This window comes from Choloepus didactylus, chromosome 17 (genome assembly GCF_015220235.1).
Source record: "Choloepus didactylus isolate mChoDid1 chromosome 17, mChoDid1.pri, whole genome shotgun sequence".
Lineage (NCBI taxonomy): Eukaryota > Metazoa > Chordata > Mammalia > Pilosa > Megalonychidae > Choloepus > Choloepus didactylus.
The window spans coordinates 37098932-37112603 of record NC_051323.1 but is presented as its reverse complement, the minus strand read 5'-3'; the positions used below and the strand labels follow the sequence as shown (position 1 = coordinate 37112603).

Genomic DNA, 13672 nt, shown 5'->3' with positions numbered 1-13672 from the left:
CTCCATACCACACCTTGATTCCAAACAAGTTCCACACCCCTGTCTGAAAAAACTAGCCAGTGGGCCTCTTCCTTCTCGTGCTTAGGCTCCTCTTCAATTTTTCAGCAAGCCCCTCTGGCTCCTGTGTTCTTCTTCCTGGACCCCAGGGTAATGCTGGGTGAAGGGAGGGAAGGAGGAACTGATCCCGACTGCTGCCTCTCAGGTGCGGGAAAGCCTGACTCGGGGCCTGGGAGTCCAGGCTGGTCCTGTGGCACCATTCACGTCAGGAGCTACTTTTCCTGGGGGCTGGGGGTGAAGGTCCTCAGGGACAGAACAAGCCCAGATGGAGGGTCCTCTGAATGGGGGAGAAGAGAGACTGGAGCCTGGCACTGGCCTTAGCTGACTGTGCCAGGCAAGCTTCCTTGCTGCTTTTTGTTCAACGCTGTTCTTTCCCTGGCTGCCCCCTGCTCCAGACCAGCCGTCAGCCGAGCAGCTCCCCAGCCTGAGAAACTCCAGAAGAACAACATCACCAAAAAGAAGAAACTTGTTGAGGTGAGGAGGCTAAACTACTTGCTTTTAATCTGAAGTCAGTTTTCTGAGATCTGCTTAGTGGACGTCACCATCTGGATGTCCCGCAGGTACCTTCAGGGAAACCCAAGTGGGTCCTCTCATTGCCTCTTCCTTCCACACAGCATTGCACCCCGCCTCGCGGCAGAACCACATCCACTGGGTCAAATCCTTCCTCTTCCCCCCACCCCCAGCCCTACACTGGGTCCTGGTGGCACTGACTGAAATGTCCCTCAAATCTGGCCCCTTTCCCTATACCCAGTTCTACTCAGGCCTTCTACCCCTCTTACATGGACAAGAAAGAGGAGTGAGGGGAGGGAGGGAATTGGGGGGAGAGAATATGAACGAACGAATGAATGAATGAATATGAATGTTTATTCACTGTCTCGAATGTTGCTTGAGTCCCTATGGTGTGCCAGGTGCTGGGCTCCACACTTCCCATGAAGTATTTCGCACAATCCTTACAACCTCTGAGGCTGGCACTATTATTTCCATTTTACAGATGAGAGCACTGCGGCTCAATTCCTTCTGTTAAGTGGCTTGTTGGGTTCCATGCCCAGGTCAACAAGCCCGTGTGTGGAGATGGGTTTGAATACAGTTGTTGAAACTCGAGGATTGCAGCTCTAGTTTACCTGCTGTTTGTGCGGAGCAGCCTCCTACCTATTCTTCCTGCTCTCAGACCCTCCCTTCCCTTCCTGACACATGCCCTGCTGCCCCCAGCTTTAAGACACGGGAGATGCCCACATTGCCAGGGGGTTTCAAGTTCATGACTTCATAGCCTTACCCAGAGCCACCTGCCAGGCTCATCTCCTGCAGTTCTCCACTGCAACTCCAGTCTCCAGACCCAAACCCATCACTTAATGGTCTCTGAACCCACCTTAGACTTCCAAGCCCCTGCTTCTGCCTAGACGGCCCTCCTGCTCCCCCCCACACACCCTGGTCCTTCCAAGCATGTCTCTGTATTGTCTTCCTTGATGCTTCTCTCTCAGAACACTCCTGCCTTCCCCCTCTCCAAATACTCCTTTGTCACGTACTCAGCTGTCATTATTTCTTACTCATCTGTCACCCCTACTAACTGTAAACTCACTGAGGCCAGAAACCCATCTTCAAATGTTTTATTGGAAAGGAGGGATTTCCTGGGACACAGCACAGGTCAGGAAATGCCCCTTAGGGTTCAGAAAGATAGGATCCAGGAGCCGCAAAGCCAACATAGGCCAAGATGCCTCCTCTCTTCTGCCCAGCAGGACCCTGTCTGTGCCTGATGTAGTGTCTTCCTCTGCAGACCCCTTGAACTATTGTGCCTGCATGTGGTGGACTGTGGGTGCCTCCCAGTGCCTGAGTTTACATTTCTCCAGTTAACTGAACAGCTGGGCTTACCATTGTCCCATTCCAAGTTCCTGGGAGAAACAATCTGATTGACCCAGCTCAGGTCAGGCGTCCACCAGAGGGATGCGGGTGGGTGGTCACATTTCATTTTACAGACCTCATTTCTGGGAAACTTACCTGGCAGGGAATCCGAGGGGTGGGCAGACAGTAAGGACAGTAAGGAGAAGGGCTTTGCGGATGAGAGACTTTTTAAAAAACGCAGAATCATAAAATAGGTAAGCTATCTATATGGGCTAAATGGCCAAGTGAGCCCAACCAAGGGGTGCAGAGCTAGAGTCAGGTGTGGGTGGAGGCTCACTGTGCCAATTTAAGGAGTGTGGGTTTATCCCATGGGCCCGAGAGAAGGGAATGCTTTTTTGGTACAGAAGAGTTGTGATATTTTAGGTGGATTATTCTGATATTTCTCATTCCTGTGCTTGGAAGAAAAAAAAAGGCTAGAGTTGGAGAAACTAAAGAAGAAAGACCCACACCTTTTCTGCCCCATAGCCCACCAACAAGCCCTGACCTGGCACAGGGTAGCTGCCCAACACTTGTCTGTTGAATAAAGAAATGATTGGATCAGCCACTGATCTTTGTCATGGAAGACAAGACAGGAAGAAGAGAGAGTCTATAAACCTAGAACAGTATCTAGTTGTTTAAAAAAAAAAAAAAAGCAAATATGTAGAAATTTTGTAGGGCAAGCACCAAGCAACAGATTGAGTGTGGCATTTGCCTCGATTTTCTGCTCTGCCAGTCCCAGTTGCATTTGTGGGAGTTTATCTGAGCCACCATTCAACTCACCGACAGAGTGCCTGCCGAGGTGTAGACATACAACTTGTAAGGAATCTTTATAGGGCATCACTCAGATCCCTCCTGAAGACCCAAGAAGTAAATCTAGTTTATTCAGGAGACTCACTATAATTCTGGGCTCTGGCATGTCACGCCCAGCATTTCAGGGAACTAAAGAAAGGGTTGCATGTTATCTTAGCTGGTCTAGAAGCAACATGTTTTTAGTACCAACAACCAGATACTTCCAACGGCACACGTAGCTGTTGATATCCAGCTGGTTTCTTCTCTGCCTTGCTTCCTGTGAGAGTCCGCTCTGTCTGTGTGTGAATACAGGAGCTGGCTTTAGACCATGTGTTTGGCTACAGAGGATCTGACTGTCGCAACAACCTGCATTACCTTAACGATGGTGCCGACATCATCTTCCACACGGCTGCAGCCAGCATCGTTCAGAACCTCTCCACAGGTAACAGTGGGTGAGAAAGCCACATGCCCAATACAGGCTTTTAGTTTTAGACCTTTGATTTACTTTTCTGCTCTTCAAATGCCTAAAATCTTAAGCATTTTCCCTCCCTTTGGGACTGGAGTATTTAGTTCTAGAAAATCTCAGACCCATGTTCAAAGAGTCAGACTCTTCCATCTCTCTGGCTTCAGGGTGACCATATTTCATTGTAGGCCCTAGAAGGCAGGTGCCATTGAGAGTTCCATGTTTACATCCGCTCCTCTGAGGCTGAAAGGGGTGGAGAGAGGCCAGAAGGAGGGTGTGGGGAGTAGAGAAATTGCTGAGACCATAACCAAGAGAGCCTGAGGGAACTGTTCTGATTAGTTTTGAACATTGACCAACTTATTCACAGCCTTGATTTCCAAGTTTGATTTGTCATGACCATTCAGGCATTTTGACGACAAGAATGATAACAATAAATAAAAATACCATGCCCAATACAGGCTTTTAGTTTTAGACCTTTGATTTACTTTTCTGCTCTTCAAATGCCTAAAATCTTAAGCATTTTCCCTCCCTTTGGGACTGGAGTATTTAGTTCTAGAAAATCTCAGACCCATGTTCAAAGAGTCAGACTCTTCCATCTCTCTGGCTTCAGGGTGACCGTATTTCATTGTAGGCCCTAGAAGGCAGGTGCCATTGAGAGTTCCATGTTTACATCCGCTCCTCTGAGGCTGAAAGGGGTGGAGAGAGGCCAGAAGGAGGGTGTGGGGAGTAGAGAAATTGCTGAGACCATAACCAAGAGAGCCTGAGGGAACTGTTCTGATTAGTTTTGAACATTGACCAACTTATTCACAGCCTTGATTTCCAAGTTTGATTTGTCATGACCATTCAGGCATTTTGACGACAAGAATGATAACAATAAATAAAAATACCAAGAATGTCTCTTAACCATATGACTTAAATTTAAAACAGTGGTTATGAAACATTTCAAACAAAAAGAAACATTCAGAAATTAACACACATCCATATTTTTACCACTGATTATAAATATGTTAACATTTTGCCTTATTTATTTCATATCTGAAAACACACTTTTCCAAATTTTAATGCTCCTTCTTAATTCTATATAGTTGTTCACACATAGATGTAGACAGTGAAATCACCAGGCACGTACTGATTTGTGTATTTCTGATTTGACATTGTCTGTACAATTCCTCTAGTTTCTAGCCACCCGTTACCAGTTTTTTTTAGCAGTGTGGTCTTCTCTTGTGTGTCTCTGCCATTGTTCACCTCTCTGCTCTTGGGCATTTGGGTGGGTTTTCAGTGGCCACTCGGGAAGTCAGCAAACCTGCTTGCTGCACTCTGTGGTTAAGTATTTCGTGTACTTTCTTGCACTTGCCCTGACCCACAGGAGTTAGGGCCTTGGGGGTGGAGCCATCACCTGTTCCCTGCAGCACCCAGGCGGATTGGCACCTGGAGAAATAGTGATTGAAAGGGAATTCCCCCGAGTAGCCCCTTTTACTCCTCTGCAGCCTTTCTGAGGAGTAAATGGTGCCATTTTGCTCAGGAGGGTGTTACCTGCAGCCCCCCCGCCCAGAGGTGGGCCTCGAGGAGCCGCCAGTCCCCTGGGAAGGAGGCAGCCCTGGACTCCCCCCACACCTCGACTGTACTTCAGGCCCACATAAGACTACAGGAAGGGATGAAGTATTACACATTGACACCAGTTCTTCTTCTCCCACACTTAGAAAACAGAATATGTAAATTTTTAAAAATGATTCTCCCACCTCCCCTGGGATGATTCTGAAAGTGAGAATTGAGGGCTTGAAGCACCCACATTTCCAAGGCATCTCCAGGGACTCCGCGTGAAGCTTTGGATTTGCCCTGAGGGGTGTTTGGTTTCTACTCTCCACCCTCCATGACCCCTCTCTCCTAGGGAGCCAGAGCTTCTACCTGGAGCACACGGACGACATCCTCTGCCTCACGGTGAACCAGCACCCCAAGTACAGAAACGTGGTGGCCACCAGCCAGATAGGTAGGGCGGACTGGCAGCAGTGCAGAGGTTCTCCCACATGAGCAGGAAAACGGACTTACTCGCAATTACTGGGAGAGGGAAGGGGTGGGTCACTGACATCGCCGTTTCCTGTTGAAGTTACTCTAGATGTTTGAGCCCTGAATGCATCTGTGTTGCCTGAGTTGAAGCATGCAGTGATCAGTGGTTCTGACGGAGTGTAAAGTCAGAAAGAGCCTGACGATCCACAGTCTCTGTGGACTTACAGGAATAATGTTTCAGACCCCAGTTGTCAGTGAACAGCTCCATGTCTGAAGGCCTGGTGATCGTGCTTGGCGAAGAGATGGTGAATCTTTCACACTTCTGATGGGGTTTCTGAAACTCCCCTGAATGCGTGTGCCTGGCTGCTCTGTATCCTAGGAAACTGCCAATGACAAATGTGAATGAATTCACATTTGTGAAAAGGCTTTTTTTTTTTTTTTTTTTACTTTGTCATTTCAAAAACAATCTTTACAAACATGTTTTCCTGCTTGTTTTCATTGAACCCATGTCCATTTTTAAATTTAATTTAGAACTTTCTGATGCTGGTGTTGAGTGCTTCACTGTTAGAAACATGACTTATTTTAGCTATTGTTTTCCCTTGACGCTTCCTCATTGCCATTGCCCACCCAATGCAGGTGATATTACGGAAACCCCAGGTAAGGCTGTTCCGTCTGTGAGTAAGTTTGAGTCTGCCCAGCAAAGTCATGTCAAAGTATATCATGTTTGCTGATTGTATCTGGTTGAATGGCAGATACAAATCATTGATCTCCAGTTTCCTTTGTATAAAAGCCTGCACAAGTGTGTGTGTTGGACATAAACTTCCATAGGCCTCTTCCTTTAAAAGCACAGCAGATGTTTCCCACGGTCTTTTATCTAGGGCCAGACCTTCAGTAGCTCTAAGTCTGTTATGCCCAATATCTGCAGTGCCCTGAGACGTTTTCTTAAAAAAGGCTTTTAAATGGACATAAGTGTTGCTTGCTTGATTGTTCTTCCGCCTTAGTTCTTTGTTGTGCCTCCCCCACACTCAGGAACCACACCTTCAATCCACATATGGGACGCCATGACCAAACACACCCTCTCCATGCTGCGGTGCTTCCACTCAAAGGGGGTGAACTACGTCAACTTCAGCGCCACGGGGAAGCTCCTCGTGTCAGTGGGAGTGGACCCTGAGCACACCATCACCGTCTGGCGATGGCAGGAGGGTAAGGGAAGCTGGGCCCGCTGTCCCCGTGAGCCACGCCTGCCTCACTCCCAAGTCCACCAGGGCTCTGGGGATCCTGGAAGCTTCTCAGATGCTGCCCCACAGCCAGGAGCAGGCAGGGAAGCCTCGGGCTGCAGCGAAGGGTCTTCCGTCCTTTGGGAGGGGGCCCCATGTCGGTCGCCTTCCTGCTCAGACAGGACGCAGCAGCCGCCTCCCGTCCTGCCCAAGCTGCCTTGTCCTTAGCGTCCCTTCAGCTGAGCCCTGGAGCCTGCCACAGCCACATCACCGTGGACACCTCATTACAGGAATTGGGACGAGGTTTTACCACTGTAGGCTCAAAAGCATGTTTTCTTTCTATATTTTAACTTTTTTAAAATTGGGATTCATCTTCTGATCACTATAGCAGAATTTCTTTCTTGCCCTCCCCCAACTCGCACACACACGCACGCACAGCTACTAGATTTATGGTCCAAGAATCACATGTGTGCTCTTCCAAGCGTATTCTCAGGTCGGGTACCGCTCTGACAAAGGCAGATCCAATTAGTTAGAGCCTTAATGAGGTCTGGCTGTGGCCGGGTGGTCTGAATCTGGGGCATGCTGAGCCAGGCTGCACAGAGGTAGCATCTCTCCCATCCAGGGCCCCCAGAGTCCCACTGCCTCAGCCTCTCCCCTGGAGGGTGGTGAGAGGGGCTGCATGGAGAGGAGCCCATGGTGGGGGGGCTGCATCCTCCCCTGAACCCCACAGGGGAAAATAGGTTGGCACCTGCAGGCTTCTGGTGAGAGGCACTCACACATTCCACCAGGGGTGGCTGGAGACACTGTCTCCAGGACACCATACTTCCTCTTCTGGTTTCTGAATGGCCTGTGATTGTTGTGTTAGGGATGCAGTGCATTCCCTGTGATGTTGAGAGGCCAGTTCATTGCAGGCTCCTGAACGACAGACTCAGCTTGGAGTTGGAAGGGCTGGGGCAGTGCTCCTGCCCAGTCAGGATCCCAGGGAGCATGTCCTCCGGGTGGTTCCTGACACACCGCACTCCGGCCTCCACCCAGGAACTTTCAGGGAGGTGGCCCTCCTCACTCCGCTGGGCAGCCCACCCCCTGCCTCGAAGCTCTTATTATAAAGCCCTTTCTTACATGGGACAGGAGTTGCTTCATGGTGTCTTTCTCCTGTGATACTGACTCTGCTCTCCACAGTAGCCAAAGCCAAGTCCATGCCTGGTGCCTTGGAGAGTTGTCATCCCAACCATCTGCACACAGCCTTGTCTTCCTGGCTCAGGCTCACTCTCCTCGCTTTCTCCATCTGCCTCTCTGGGCAGTATCTGCCCCAGCCCTGCTCTGGCACAGGCTCTTGCTCCTCCTGGGCCCCTTCTGGCCTCCCCGACGGAGGCAGGATCCCATGATGTGGGTCTCCCCAGCATCCCTGGAGAGGGATTCCACGAGGGAGTGTCTGAGGGGTAGCTGCAGCCCCAGCTGGGCTACGAACCCCCCTCTAGTCAAGAGCCATGAAAAAAAGCAAATAAATAAATGTAAGTGATGAGGAAGAGGAAAATAAAAAATATATTTGAATAAATAATAAAGCAGAGACAGGAGGAAATTAGAACTAAAACATTAGGAGTAAGTTAAAAGAAAATTGAAAGGAAGGCTAATAGAAATTTAAAATAAAAATTAAAGAACTCAAGGGCTGGAAAATAATGATGAGCTAAAAATAGATGAGGTTTAAAATACAGGCTAAAAGGCTAGAAGCTAAGAGATTTAAAAAGGAGCCAAAAGACTGATGATAATAACAACTAACACAGAATTCTCACTGCATTCAGCCCTGTTCTAAAGGATTCGTTTACATCAATTCTTTTTATCCTCACAGCAGTTTGTCTCTTAGTTTGCCAGGGCTACTGTGACAAATACCCCAAAAGGGTTGGCTTACAAACAGAAATTTATTGTCCTCACAATCCACCAAACTTATAAAATGAGCTGTTTTCATCCCCAATTTACAGAGCAGAAAACTGAGGCACAGGGAGGTTAAAGTTAACTTGTCCAGAGTTGTTCTGCAGGTAAATGGTAGAATGGGTATCGGATTAAGACTAAGGAGATGAGTCAAAAACATTAATAAATGGGGTTGAGGAAAAAAACTAGTAATTAGATATAAAAGGTAAAAATTTTAAACCTAAAAGCCATAAAATACAAAGGAATATGGGGAACTTTTTTTAGAGAAAGAAAAAGAAAAGCAGGGAATTTTGGAGAGAAATCAAAAATGGAAAACTGTCTAAAGGAGCCCAGCAGCCGAGCTGCTGAGACGGAAAGGCTCTCAGCTGCGTTTCCCCAGCAGAGGCGGCCCCCGCCCCCCGAACCCTACCCCTACCTTGCCCCACCTCACCTGTGCCTCACCAGACTCTCTCACCCACACAGGTGCCAAGGTCGCCAGCCGAGGAGGGCACTTGGAACGCATATTTGTAGTGGAATTTCGCCCGGACTCGGACACACAGTTTGTGTCTGTTGGGGTCAAACATATGAAGTTCTGGACCCTGGCAGGCAGCTCCCTGCTTTACAAGAAAGGGGTCATCGGGTCCATGGAGGCTGCCAAGATGCAGACGATGCTCTCTGTGGCCTTCGGTGCTGTGAGTTCCCAGGAGGGGACCCTGACCCCTGGGCGTGGGCACTGGGGTGGGGGGACCAGAAGCTGCAAAACACAAGGCAGCCATTTCTGTATCATCTCCCCTGTTGGCTTGCTTGCAACCCGCTACTCCTTTTCCATAGCACAGATGGGTGAGTTGACTATAAAATTTCTTCCCGTTTTAGAACACCCCACCTGGGAGGGGGGAGTACGTATTCCAGAAGCAGACACAAGCCTGCCAGCCCCGTGGGGCAGCCTGAGCCTGCTGGGGATCCCTCCCCTAGGCAGTGAGCCCCTTGCTGCCCGGCCCTCGCTGCCAGTTGCTACCCATAAGGGGGCTGTGCGGTGCCCTCAGACCACAAAAGCTTCCCTTGGGGACATTCTGGAGTGCAGTCAACTCCTGGTCCTCCAGAGGTGGATTTAGCCACTTCCCAGAAAGCCTCCCCTCCCGGCGGGAGCACCGCCCCTTCCCCAGCCATCACCTGGAGAACACTCACAACAGGGAATCGCTTTAATAGGGACCTCGGCCCAGTGCGGAAGTTAAAGAATACAAGCAAAATATAGTGAATTTCAAAGCCAGACGATTTCCTTACTATATTCTCTTGGTGGTTTTCCTGCAAATTCTACTGCTCTTCCTTAGCACACAGCATCGAATTGCCTGCATACTTACATTTTCCTTCCTCTGGGCTGGCTCTGGTTCATTAACAGGAGTGGTGGGTGGGAAGGGCCCCTCTTGAGAGCTGCTTGAATGTTCCTGGTGTGGAAGATGCCTCTGTTTTCAGAACAACCTCACTTTCACGGGTGCCATCAATGGAGACGTCTACGTCTGGAAGGACCACTTCCTGGTCCGGCTGGTGGCCAAGGCCCACACGGGCCCCGTCTTCACCATGTACACGACTCTCCGGGATGGACTGATAGTGACAGGTGGAAAAGAGAGACCGTAAGCTGAACCTCTTCTGGGAAGAACCTAGCTTTTTTTATTGTCTCAAGAGAAACTGACAAAAGAATCTCTAGTTTCGAGAAAATGCTGTTTCCTTTTCCCATCCTGCATGCCTCGGGAAAGTCAGTCTACCATCTCTCCAAGAGGGCCCCAGTGAGAAACTTAAGGAATAAGAGGCAGAGAAGTAGAGTTGGTTTAATGGTAGTTAAAAATCTGAGACGTATTCTTGAATAAAGCAGAGTGACTTTGCTGTTCACAAAATGCTACTACTCTCAGAAGCAATTTGGGAGAAGGGAGGTGGGGCAGGGGAGAGGAGGGCAAAGAACTCCAGTAGGGACATGAAAGATGTGGGAACAAAGCATAAGACAGAAGAAACATTTCTTTTAGTGTTTTGTCCTAATGAAAAACAGTCCGCTTATCCAGGTTACAATTATCTTTCCTTCCAAGTTAAGCAGCATTTGGAGGCATTTTAGGAAATCTGCAAGTTCTGGGGGTGTGATCACTCATCAGCAGGGGTTAAGACGGCCATCCTAGAGGGTCTTCCTGCCGAGCTGTGACCGTGATGAGATGACCAGGAACGGGAGCGGAGGGTCTTGGGGAGACCTTAGGACAGGGCTAACCTGCTACATGCCTCTTGATCTTCTGTAGGACCAAGGAAGGAGGTGCTGTAAAGCTGTGGGACCAGGAGATGAAGCGCTGCCGGGCCTTCCAGCTGGAGACAGGGCAGCTGGTGGAGTGCGTGCGCTCAGTGTGCCGTGGCAAAGTGAGCGCCCAGGCCTGCACGGCACCCCTGGCTGGAAATGGGGACGGGCTGCCCCTTTGGGCTGGGCCTGGGAAGGTGGTGGAGGTTGGGGTGGCAGTGTGTGAGTGAGGGTGTACTCAGCACCTTTCCAGCCAGGCATTCTTCTAGGGCTTACAACAAGCCTTCAAGGTGTGAATTATACTTGGAAATTGGCAGAGTCAGATCTGGGTCCAAACTGACCTCATCAGTAAGTGACTGGGACTTTGACATGTTATTTAACATTTCAGTGTCTAGCACATGGGTAGTTGGGAGGATCCCATGCAGCGTACATGCACAGTGCCTTGCATTATGCCGGCCCAGAATCATATTCAATAGATGTTAGCTGCTATCATTATAGATGATATTAGTATTGGCACAGAGTTATTAAATAACTTGTCCAAGGTTACACAGTCAGTCGAGGGGAAAGTAAGGGCCACCAAACAGTCTGACTCAAAGCCTTTGGTTTGCAAGTCAGATCTTGGCTGTGTATTAAAAACACCTGTGGAGCCTTTTTAAAATATGGTTGTCCAGGCTTCCACCCAGAGCTGCCAAACCAGAATCTCTGGGGTGGGGTCTTAAAATGTGTGTTTTCTTTTCTTCTTCTTTTTTTTTAATTCCCCGGGAGCTTCTGGTGCACTTGAAACCTAATCTTGTAACCTCTATTTAATACCTTATGTTTATATGTTTGAATTTGTAACACTCTTGAAAATTTGCTTTCTATATGATCACCTAATGAAAAAGAAAACAAACCCGACTTGAAACTCACACAATAGGAAATTAGGGATTTTGTTTTTAAATAGGTAAATCATCTGGAGGGGGAATTAGACTTATGGGAGATGAAGGCAGAACTAGACCTAGATACTGGAAGTTATCAGGAAAGGGATTTGGGTTCAGAGTAAAGAACTTTCGTGAAACTTTTGAGTTGTCCAAGAACAAAAATTGTCTGCTCTGCTCTGTAGTGAGCTTGCAGTCTCTGGGAATGATCTAAGGCTGGGTAGAAAACTCTGTGCTGAAGCACTCAACTAAGGTAGCTGATGGAGAAGGGCAAAGCGGGAAAGTGGAGGAGGTCGCCTAAGGACTGGTGATTGCATTGGTAAAAACAAAACACCCTGCAGCTCGTCTGATTTTAATACCAACGCCAGCAAAGACACTTTCCCAAGTTGCTCTAATAGTGTTTTGGTTACAACAGGGAAAAATTTTAGTGGGAACCAAAGATGGAGAAATAATTGAAGTTGGTGAGAAAAATGCCGCTTCAAACATCCTGATTGATGGGCACATGGAAGGGGAGATCTGGGGCCTGGCCACACACCCCTCCAAGGACATCTTCATCTCCGCCAGCAACGATGGCACAGCCCGGATATGGGACCTGGCTGACAAGGTGAGCGGCCAGCTCTGGCCAGTCTAGAAGGCCCACAGTGGGCCAAGCAGAAGTAGGGACCCGGGATGAGGAGATGGTAGGTGGGGCTGGGTAAAAGATTAACTTAGTTGCTAGTTAGAAATTAATCTAATGGTAAAAGAAATCCCATTCATACCCACCCCATCTATATATCTTTGAGTGTTGTATTTCCATCTAAATATATATAGTGCAGGAATAATCTAATCAAGAGCGATCATTCTTTTGTCATGAGCTATAATGAAAGAATCCACAAAACTTAGACAAAAATCATGTTCCAGGATGGGAAGACTAAAAAAAGATTTTAAATGCTAAATGTTTCAAAATGGGTTGATGTAATTTCAATCAAAAGCCCAATAAGATTTCTTTCAGAGCTTGACAAAACAATTTTAAAGTTCATCTGGGGTAAAAATGTAAAATAGCAAGGAAGAGTTGTCAGGGTGGGGTATGAATTAATGTTACCTGGCCTCATCAGCTATTAAAACATATATTAAAGTTGTAATAATTAAAACACTTGGCTTCATTTCAAAATAACTAATAAATGATTCAGTCACATTTTTAGCATAAGGGTCGAAGAATAAACATGTAAAAGCGTAAGCACAGTTGTTATACTCCTAAGTTAGTTTTATGATTATATATTATGTTTATTATTGTAACAGCAGCTATCATTTACTGCATACCTACTGCAGACCAGGTGCTTCATATACACTCTCACTCATGCGCACAACCACCTTGCAAAACCCGTATCAACTTCACTTCTTTATAAATAGGAAAAGAACGAAGGAACTTACCCAAGCACACCCAGATAGTGACAAAGCCAAGATTCAGGATTTGAACTTACAGAAGCCAATGCTCCAACTCGTTCTTAAGAGGTCAGCAAGCTACAGTGCAAGGGCCAAATCTGGCCCGCTGACTTCTATAAATTAAGTTGCCCTCATTTGTTTACGTGTTAGCTGTGGCTGCTTTCTTGCTACAACAGCAGAGTTGAGTAATTGCAACAGAGACTACGTGGTCTGCAAAGCCAAAAATATTTACCGCCTGACCCTTTACCAAAAAAGTTTGCCAAATCCTGACCTAAAACATGTCCGCCAAACCGCTCCATTCAGACTGTCCTGTCCAGCTCAAGTGCTCAGGCCTGGTGCAGGGTGTTCCCTGGAGACTAGCTGGGGAGGCCAGGGCTCAGGTCATCTTGCTTTGTATCAATGTAGAAGCTGCTCAACAAGGTTAACCTGGGCCACGCAGCCAGGTGTGCAGCCTACAGTCCTGACGGGGAGATGGTGGCTATTGGCATGAAGAATGGAGAGTTTGTCATCTTGTTGGTGAACAGTCTGAAAGTTTGGGGGAAAAAACGAGACCGGAAATCTGCTATCCAGGATATCAGGTACATAACAGGTAGTCTGGGCAGGTGGCGGAAAGGTAGGCTTTCTCCCTCCCCGTTGCTCCCCTTGCACAATGCAGGGCCCAGCTGAGAGGGGATCACTTTCCACCAGCCAACCAGGAGAGTACACCCTCTCACACACTGAAGATGCCTTTTCAGATGTGTCTTTGCTAATTTCCATG

At 48.0% G+C, this 13672-nt stretch overlaps 1 protein-coding gene across 4 annotated transcripts in view; it reads left to right on the top strand.

The window, feature by feature from the left end:
- The window catches only part of EML6 (EMAP like 6), a 333322-nt gene that overhangs the window by 312641 nt on the left and 7009 nt on the right, over nucleotides 1-13672 (top strand). For all 4 annotated transcript variants that reach the window (XM_037806998.1, XM_037806997.1, XM_037806996.1 and 1 more), the window contains 9 exons: nucleotides 453-531; nucleotides 3034-3163; nucleotides 5073-5171; nucleotides 6218-6391; nucleotides 8794-9002; nucleotides 9781-9938; nucleotides 10587-10701; nucleotides 11909-12097; nucleotides 13321-13493. In XM_037806998.1, coding sequence (XP_037662926.1) covers nucleotides 453-531; nucleotides 3034-3163; nucleotides 5073-5171; nucleotides 6218-6391; nucleotides 8794-9002; nucleotides 9781-9938; nucleotides 10587-10701; nucleotides 11909-12097; nucleotides 13321-13493 — 1326 coding nt within the window. The remainder of the gene's footprint in view (nucleotides 1-452; nucleotides 532-3033; nucleotides 3164-5072; nucleotides 5172-6217; nucleotides 6392-8793; nucleotides 9003-9780; nucleotides 9939-10586; nucleotides 10702-11908; nucleotides 12098-13320; nucleotides 13494-13672) is intronic.